Source organism: Nicotiana tomentosiformis, chromosome 2 (assembly GCF_000390325.3).
Source record: "Nicotiana tomentosiformis chromosome 2, ASM39032v3, whole genome shotgun sequence".
Lineage (NCBI taxonomy): Eukaryota > Viridiplantae > Streptophyta > Magnoliopsida > Solanales > Solanaceae > Nicotiana > Nicotiana tomentosiformis.
Genome location: NC_090813.1, coordinates 178085376 through 178095378, shown reverse-complemented (window position 1 = coordinate 178095378; position 10003 = coordinate 178085376). Strand labels below are relative to the sequence as shown.

General features: G+C 31.7%; 1 protein-coding gene across 1 annotated transcript; it reads right to left on the bottom strand.

Annotated features, from left to right (window-relative positions):
* Window positions 1-3774: 3774 nt before the first annotated feature.
* On the bottom strand, window positions 3775-5563 carry LOC104093382 (transcription factor MYB48-like). Its single transcript, XM_009599113.4, has 3 exons — window positions 5317-5563; window positions 5086-5215; window positions 3775-4650 (listed from the first exon to the last, which is right to left on the bottom strand). Exons 1-3 carry the CDS (start codon window positions 5429-5431, stop codon window positions 4134-4136), a joined length of 762 nt encoding a protein of 253 aa, XP_009597408.1. The 5' UTR covers window positions 5432-5563; the 3' UTR covers window positions 3775-4133.
* Window positions 5564-10003: the final 4440 nt, after the last annotated feature.

Below are 10003 nucleotides of genomic sequence, written 5' to 3'. Positions count from 1 at the left end.
CCCATGCACGGATTGAATCATCTAAGGTTTCAACTGAAGTTGCTATACCTGCATCACGCTCTCTTGCAAGTACTCATCTCTCTCTTTCTCTGATCTTTTAATTTTAATCCTAAAATAAAATTCGTGTCATGAAAATCATAAGAGGAATAAATTATATGGAAGTCGTTTTGTTTTTCTTAGCGCACGAAAAACCTTCTCTAACATTCCTATTTATCGTGTTCTTTATATTAATGTACTTCTTAAAATTTATTCATATCCACTACCCTTGTCTTTCCCCATGTATCGAGAAATTCTGGTACACTTCATTTTGATTTTTTGTTTATATAATATTAGTTTGAAATGAGTCTAAATATAGTAGCATGCTTACGAAGTCTTCGTATATTCAATCCTAATTTACTCGATTGAGGCATAATTATCGTTATTTTGTTATTACATATGTATGTTACTGTTTAACCCCAAAAATAGTTTTTGTGGTAAAAGCAATTAAATGAATATTTCGAATTTCTAACAATCGATTGGATTAACTTTTTCAAATATAAACAATATGAAAAAAGGAACAAATAATAAGGAAATAAATTGAAAGAATAAAGAATATAGAAATTTTATTGATGATCGTAGCCTTTCTTTTGTATGAAAGCAATAATTTTTCAATAATAGAGAACTATGACAGAACAATGTAATTGACAGTATTACCTAATAATTTTCGATGGGATACAAGATATGGAAGGGGGATTTAAATAGTACTTTCATTCATAACTGTTTGCCTTATTAGCTCATTCATGTCATTGTCATTTATTGTATTAATTATACGTTACATTATTGATTTGTAATGGTTGAAGTAAAGATGGCAAATCTCGTGCAATCAGGAATTGACGGATTCGTTTCATATTCGTTGCTATTAGTGTCCCTTATTTTCTAATGATCTTCTTGTAATGGGTCATCTAACTATATTAACAATTGACGGCTTCCGCATTGCCGAAAGTTCACAACCAAAGAGTAAAGCTTTTCCACACACCCGATTATTTCATTCTCTGGCTATGCATGCATCACGGATGAATATTAAGATATAACAACACTCTTGTGATGTAAATAAGTAACCAAAATCATTTAATTTTTAAATTGAGCAAAAGGTGGTTTTTTTTTCCTTAATCAAGCCACCTTGAGGGTGGGGATTAGGTGGTGAATTAATTGGTTCTTGATGATTAATTGATGAATTTCTTCGCTAATTAATCAGGTTCAACATGATATTATTAATTAACAATAATTTGACTCGACCATGCATGATCTACTACTAGTATTTAACAACTAAACCTCTTCGTCATCAATAAACAACTTAAACTTCAAGCCTCTATATGTTTTAGGATCTAAGCTATGTACACTAAGTATTTTCTTACACTGTCCGTATATCTTGATCCATTACAAAGTTTGTTTTCCCATTTTCCTAAAGTTACCGATTAATGTTTGTATAGAGCATCACCTGTCGTTGCCTTAATTTTAAGTAAGAATTTTCATACACTATAAGTATATCGTGACCTAGCTAGTATAGAAGATTGTTTTCATTTTCTAAAGTTACTAATTAATGTTTGTATAGTGCATTACCTGTAATTTTCTTTTAAGTGACTACATAGATATTATAAATATCCCCACCTCTCTAAGAATTTCGTACCCTCAAACTAAGATTTCTTTTTTTAGGGTATATTGGAAACCACCTCTCTATCTTCGTAAAGTAGGGGTAAGGTCTGCACACATACTACCCTTTCGAGACCTCACTTGCAGTATTTTACTGGGTATGTTATTGCTATTGTTGTAAACTAATGTTTTTTCCTTGTTTAAAGTTTTACTTTGAAGAATACAACTTAATGACAATGAGGAGAATTAATGGTAGTCTTTTCATGGTCTATGTGGTTTTCTTGCTTTCATTCTCTGGTATATGTTTTCTCTTCTTTCCTTCCCCCTTTCAATATTGACCTCTTCTCCTTTTCTTTTATTATTTTTTTTACTTTGGCCTGAAAAGAAAAGTGAAATCAGAAAATCTTTAACTTTGGTTATAAACTACTGCCACGCATGTACTACACCCTAGCTTTTAGTAAGATCTTCTTTTGGTTAACTTTTTTTAAACGAACAGTTAACAATAGGGTGTATCACAACACCAGCTGCTAAAGGACAGACATTAGACATTTGGTTGATTGACATATAACAAATTCCTTTGAAAATAGGGAAGTAGAAAGTATATGAAGAAACAAACTATATCGAGTTCCATAAGGTATTGTTAAAACAATGACGATTTCTGTAGCAAACAATCAAAATTGTTCCTTTATATAATTTTTTTAGACAAAGTTACATTCACTACAAACAAATTGCAAACTGGCTAAATCTATTTAGCACCGGTAGCTCCTTTATATATCCTCATCCACTTTAAAACCCCTAAGTCTCCTGAATTATATTTACAATTAAATACAACACTATGATTATTAGTAACTCTACGTTTAAGGTATTACTCCCTCTGTTTTAAATTAGATGAGGTACTTTCATTTTTAGTCTGTTCCAAAATAAATGACACATTTCTAAATTTAAAAATAATTCAACTTTAAACTCTTCATCTTATCTATTTTACCTTTAATGAAAAATTTTTATAACCACATAAATGTCATGGTCTCCTAAAGTTTTTATCTCTTAAGTTTTTAATATCACAAGTATCAAAAGTTTTCTTCATTTTTTTTAAATTTGGTGTCGAATCAAACTATATCATTTAAATTGAAATGGATGGAGTATTATTTATGCCCCTAAAATATTGGGTCCATCACTTTTAATGCGACACTAGTCCTTCATATATACCTATCATTTAAAAAAGGTTGACAAGTATCCACTAACTCAAACAAAAAAATTTACTTCAGATTTTTTATGAATAATTGTGCGGTAAGGGCAGCTACGTGTTCTTTTAGCAACTATTCCCTTTTTCGAGTCATTATATTATAGAGAAATAAATATTTGCGTGCTGCAGATGATTTTGTATTTATCTTGAGTTGAGAATATTTTTCATTAGTGGAGATCGTTTTCTGGGGACTGGGGTTCTTTTTGATGATCCAATCGCCGTTTTCAAGTTGCAACTCTTGTGTTATCTAGCATATAACAATATTAGCCGTTTAAAAGGTCAAATTTATAGATTCAGTGTTTCTTTTTTATATTACTATATTTTAAATTGATAATTTGTACATGCATTTTAAATAAATTTCTAAAAATAAATACAATATCTATATTAAAGCTATTGAATTTGGATAAACTCTTAACCTAAGCTCTATCGCTCCGCCCATGATTTTAGACATTTGGAAGATGAAACTTTTCTCGTCGAAGCTCCTAACTAATAAGCTTGCCCAATAGTTGACGTTTATATTATAATTTGAATATAATCGTGATAGTAGATATATTAGTTATCATTTTCACCAAGTAATCAAGTAATATTTGTCATTGAAATTTACATTTAATTACCTTATAAGTAAATTGATTATGTAAATATTTTTATATTGTGAGTACATAAGACTCTTTTGAATTTTCATAGTTTTGTGGGCTTCGTGAGTTTTCCCTTTTTATGTAGCTTGATCATTTTCTTTGAAGATAAGAACTTCTTAACAACTAAACCTAAGCCATGAAACAAGAATGATTTGTCAAATGTTGCTCTTTGGATAATAGGAGGATACCCGAAATGCAATTTCATAATAATAAAGAAAGCTACATAACTTAGAAGTAGTTGTATCTTACATAATAAAGAATAGTTACACAGAAATAGACATATGAGACTCATTAATTATATATAACTAAGCATCAGATGATACAATATCCGAGTTACAAACACTGCCGACCGTAATACAGACTACCTTCTTATTTAGGGACTGAGGATTTTTACCAATATTTCTATTTACAAAGTTAGAGCTAAACTTTTCTCATAAATCCTACACCAACTTAAAATAAATTACCTTCTAATAAAGAGTCTAAGTTTGGTGTACTGACAGTGTATGTTCTTTTTAAAGTATCGGGTCAACTTAACCTACAATAAGATGATGGTAACGACTATTTCATATCAAATTCTTTACACTGTCAGCGTATTTAACTTAAATTCTCGAATGAATAACCTCTTGTTAGCCAGTAAAAAATGAGTTATCCTGGTTGTCCAAGCAATAAAACTGAGGAAACATCTTAGTTTCTTCTTCATCAGTCATCCATAGAGTACTATCTGGGCAATATTCCCACATAGTTGATATTGGCAAAATTGGTTTATTTTTTTTCTCATTTTCTTCTGATAATAATTCAATATCTTTCCAAATTTCATCCATAGAGTACACCTTCATGCTTTTCCCTTTCTCTTGATCACCAACTTTCTTTTTCCCTGCATTTTGCAGACTACTTTGTTCATGCACACCCAACAATCCACCAGTATCGTAGAAGTTTCTTTCGTTGTTTTCGGTAATGGGCATAAAGTCCACATCAGGACTGTTGGAAGAGAAATAAGATGAACAGTTGGAGAAAGATGAAGATGGAGAAATAGAAGCCTTATTTTTCCTGTCATCTTGAGCCTTCTTCCTCATGTGAGTTCTCCAGTAATTCTTGATTTCATTGTCGGTTCTCCCTGGTAATTTCCATGCAATTCTTGACCATCTGACACACGAAGAAATTAAAATTATATGGTAACTCAAAAAATAATGTATAATAGTATGATTTAGTGACGAACAAAACCAGAAATTCTAATAAGGAATTCAAAAGGTTCAAAAATACAATTTTTGAATTACCTTTGCTGTTACATTAGAAGCTTCCCTAATGTTAAAGAAGTTTAAAATTTCACTTGTATAAAAAAGAATATTTTATTACACTATTTGTGCCTCTGATGGCGGATCTAGTCACATGGGTTCGCGGATTCAGCATAACTTGATAGTTCGAATCGATTCATATTTAAATGTTTGAAAAATAAGTGTAGTTTGAGTCAAATATATTTTTTAAAACTCGCTCATTTAACTCGGAATCAACAACATTTAAGTTCTGAATCCACAGTATTAAAATTATCATATTAGGAAAGAAGTTGAAAAGGAGTCAAACCTATTTCCCCATTTGGAGTGGAGTTCAAGAATAAGGCGTTCTTCTTGAGGAGTCATCTTGCCACGTTTAAGACCAGGATGCAAGTAATTTACCCAACGTAACCTGCAACTCTTTCCTGTTCTTTTCAAACCTATTAAAGATATAAGGGTTAAAAATTGCACCAAGAAAAAAGGATTTCATGTCCTAAACAAGATTACCTATTCTATGAGTCTCCCTCCAACCTTTAAAAACCTGAAACTTTGGCCAAGAAATCCCATCGTCGATCTCCAAACAAGTTCACATAAAATGCTAGCTGAAGATCTTCTTGTTCACTCCACGGACCTTTTCTTGCTTCCTCTTGCGCCATTTTTTGCTCTTTTTCTGCTTGCTCCTCCCTCTTTCGAAGTATTGTGGACTTTTCCTAGCTTTACCTTTTTCTGAGTCACCTAATTACTTGGTGCATAGGATTGTGCTAATGAGTGATATTTATACTTGAAATAATTGGCTTGACATGTTTGAAACCAAGGGATGTGAGGATGGGGTTTTATGTTTCTCTTTTCTTTTAAGAGAAGATTTTCTTTTTCTGTATCCGAACTCCATTGACTCGGCTAATCCAGATTCGTACCGAGTAAGTCACTAGCTAACAAAATAAAACACTCTCTACATAAAGGTTCTTCATTCAAGGCTCATGCACGTAAGAGAGGCTGATCAAATATTTAATCTTGATTAATTCAACATTTAAGATTTTTATTAGCAATAAATTTATTTGTGCTATTAAAATTACGGGATTAGAGTTAAATATAATTTGTTGAAATTTAGGGCTTTTTCGCACATATTTATGTTTGATATCAAAAGTATATGAATATTATGCTTCATCTATTTCTGATTAAGGTCGTAGAAATTAATTTCCATCACATTCTTCTATTTTTTTTTAAAAACAAATATTACTACTCCATTAAAGAATAGAAGTGTATCTTCACTTTATAAGTGGCGTGCGCGTGCTCATTGCGGTGGAAGAAACCAATGTTGCATATGATGTAAGCCATTATGAGGAAAGAGCGTAAGTGATGATAAATGAAGATAAGAGGTTGATATGTTGATGCAACTCTCATAACCTGCTGTCCATTTCACTGTTAATTGCATTCCTTGTTGGAATTTGTCTTTATACTGACTTATATCTCTAGGAAATCTTAAACAATTAAATAGACGTGTGGAATGCACAAGTTATGCCTACTCGAATATATTTTTTTTAATATGCGAATCCATTAAAATAGTGGCTTGCATCAAATTTTGGCGGGATAAACAAGTCAAATCAATAAATTAGACGGTTATGATTCAATATGTTCAAAATGAATCGAGCCAAAATTGATCAAATAACGAGTCATTATCTAACCCGCTCGGTAGCGCTGTTCAAACTGAATCGAAAATCGTACCAAATCGAATATTTAAATTAACCCGATTAAAAAACCCGACTAGGTATAAGTTTGATTTGATTTGGTATTGAGTAAAAAAATCTGAATAAAACCGATATATAAATATATAATTTTTATATATAGTTTTTAGACTTTATATAGAATTTTCTTTAAAAAAAAATATCAAGAAATATTTGAGATCTTCTCATGAGATGAAATATTTAATATAACTGTGAAGTGCATTCATTTTTATTTACTTTAAATAATGCGTTGTATCACTTTCTTATGCATCAATCATTTCTTTATTCTTTCATATTCATATGTCATGATTTCTTATATCTTTTTCGAATTTGAAATAGTATTTTGATAATTTAAATTTAAACAAAACATATCATTATTTAGATATAATATTGATTTTTATGTTTAATTATTAAATTCGATTAACCTTGAAAGCGTACATCAACGAAAAATTATTGTTAGATAACTAAGAAAATAATTTTCATGTGTTACTAAAACAATCTCCCATAAGAATATTTTAATATATCATATGTTTGTCAATTTTTTTAATTTTTACTAAACATATATTCACTTATCAAAACTTTATCTATAATTTTAACAAAGTAAGATTGAAATAATATTCATGTAGCAAAAAATCCAAAAATCCGACAAAACCGAACCAATCCAAACTGAAATATTTAGTTTGGTTTAGTTTGATTTTGATAAAAATCGAACCAATCCGGTCTATATACACCCCTACGCTCGGGCATGAGCCAACTCCCATTGATTCAATTAGTGGTTTGGAAAAAAAAATATAAAAACTAATACTCCCTTTGTCCCTTTTTGATAATTTGTTTTAGTTTGTTCAAAAAATAACAATCTTCTATATTTAGAAAAAACCTTAAACTTCTAATCTTTCATTAATGAGATGATTAGTCATATATCTTATTTTAGATCACATGTTTCAAAAATCTTTCGTTCTTTCTTACTTAAATTTCGGTCAACACCGTCATATAAATTAGGATGAACGGAATACATAGTTTTCTTGAATAATTAACTTAAGTATTTTCAAATTTGCATGAATATATATAGAGAGAGAATGCATTATAAATTGAAAGCGTTACTTTTTTAATCCGATCCGTTATCTCTAGTCACAAACGGATCACAATATAACCCATTTAAATTTGAACGAATTGGGCGGATTATAAAAATAAAAAAAAATAAAAAATAAAAGGAGTTAATTTTTCCACCTTTAGATAAAGGTAAATATTGGACGAAGACATTACCGATGGATCATTAACGCTCTTCATGGTAATAAACTCCTTCTAATTAGTGCCGTATTAAATGAAATGCTAGCAATGAAATTCTCATTTGCTAAATACTCGGCATATAATTCTTCTTCATTCCAACTTTATGTTCAATTTCTTGAAAACGGCTAATGATATATCTAGTGCTTATTTATGCAGGGAAAGGAGGGAAAAAAAAGGTTGAGTCGGTCACTTATCAGCCTGATTTTAGTTAGCGATTTAAGCTGAAGCAATTCTATATATTTTTCACTTGTTTTATATTTTCTTGAAATTTTATGTAAATTTATCTTTTTTAATATTCATTTCTGTTATATTAATATATAAAAGTTAAAAGTTAAAGATCTGAGACTTATATCCGGTGTCTTGAAACTTACGTCTTACCTCGTATTAGGTAAAACGTATTTCCCTACGCCCCAATCTTTTAAAACAATCTTTATCTCTTAATTGACGATAATTGAGATAACTGCTAGAGAATCATTGTATCGCTGTGATTTCTCAAATTAAACACTCTAACACAACACTTGAAAAGAGAGATCGGAGTCCGGAATCAAAATGTGATTTTTTTGGACTCAAACGATCGAAATGTGTGGAAAAAAAAATGGTAACCAAAATATGTATAACGCCCTTTTAAAGAGCGCTATACCTTAACGGTCGTTTGCCCGTTAAGGTATAGCGCCTTTTAAAAGGGCGTTATACGTGGACGGGAGGTATAGCGTTATTTATTAAGGCGCTATACATATTTTGTGGGCCCAACAATAATTCTTCTGGGCTTAATTGACATAATAATAATTCAAATGGATATAGCGCCCTTTTTAAGGCGCTATACGTAAAACAATTGTACCCCCGAACTAGTTTTTGCCCTATTTAAGAAGGTTAAGAATTTTCTAAAAATCCATTCATAAATATTCTCAAGTCTTCTGAAATATTTTTTCGTTAAGTTGTTTTGCATTTTGTCATAATGTCTGAAGAGCGAAAAGTAAGGGTTTCATTATATTGGGGGTGAGGTTGTGGTGGCGAATAACTCAGTAACCTATAGTTTATCTCCACAGTGTCATGTTAAGTTGCCACTTACAATGGAGTACGATACATTGGTATCGTTGTTATATAAAAATATGAGTGTGAGCAAACGTTTGGTGAACCTTAAAGTAACAAGAAGATATCTGTATTCTGTCACTCCGCAAGGGGTTGCTTGTTATGCTGAGTTTAACATCGAGGACGATGAAACTCTGAGAGATTTTTGAGAACTCCGGATAAATACCGGGAATTTTTTTGTGATAAAAATATTGAAAATGTATGTCAAAGTTGAAGACGTTCGCAATAATGAGGTTGCACAAAGCAGGGATATCCCTCAGTCATCGGGTGGTTATTTTGGAGCAGTTTTAGCCGAACAGGTTCCGGCTGAAAGAGTTTGGCCTGATCTAAACTTATCTCCACGGGCGAAGGAGGAGCGAGGAAATAATTTCTGCTGTAAAGTCCACAAGACGAGTGGTAAACTTCAATTTTTCTTTGTGTTACGATGTTTATTTTTGCTGTATTGAATTTGTATTAACACTCATATATTCCACAGGGGGTACCGGCCAGATATGAATTTTATAAGTTATGTACCAACGCCTAGTTGAAATATGCCTAGTTCTGGTGTGTTGGATCATGGTGGTTCATTCGGGAGTCATCACCAACAGGATAATGTCCATCATGAGATATCAACACATTACGATTTGTAAGTGAAGTGATATAGCTATATGTAAAGTATTTATCATTTTGAGTAACTCATTATTTTGTTGGTTGTGCAGTGAAAACGAGCATCCTGAAGGTCCTGTCCTTACTCAATTGCCCGAAAACGACAAATTTAATCGGGATCTAGTAAATGCACAGAGTCGGGAAGAGAATAATGATTATGACAATAATGTCGATGAGTCTGGAGATGACACCCTCTTCCCTGATGAGGGTGATAATGAGGAGGAAGAGAATGTTGGACCTGATTTGATGAGGGAGCATGCTCTACCCCCGTTAGACCAAGTGTACGAGTCCCACGTGCCGTTAATTCAAGGAAAATTCCCTACTTTGATCATTATCCAAGTATGCCGAATGTGGATTCCCTCACAAGGTATATTGACGAAATTCAGATTGTAATGTGGGATGAATCTAGAGCAACAGTACTGTCAAAGGGCATATTTTTCCCCGATAAAACGCGCCTAACCAGGGCGGTGCTAATATATAACGTAA

Bases quoted from the DNA above. Each gene is read 5' to 3' on its own strand.
- LOC104093382 (XM_009599113.4), bottom strand. From the start codon at position 5,431: ATGGCGCAAGAGGAAGCAAGAAAAGGTCCGTGGAGTGAACAAGAAGAT. The intron at 5,216-5,316 runs GTTTTTAAAGGT...TATCTTTAATAG, and splicing joins TTTCTTGGCCAAAGTTTCAG to GTTTGAAAAGAACAGGAAAG. The intron at 4,651-5,085 runs GTTTGACTCCTT...TTCGTGTGTCAG, and splicing joins CACTCCAAATGGGGAAATAG to ATGGTCAAGAATTGCATGGA.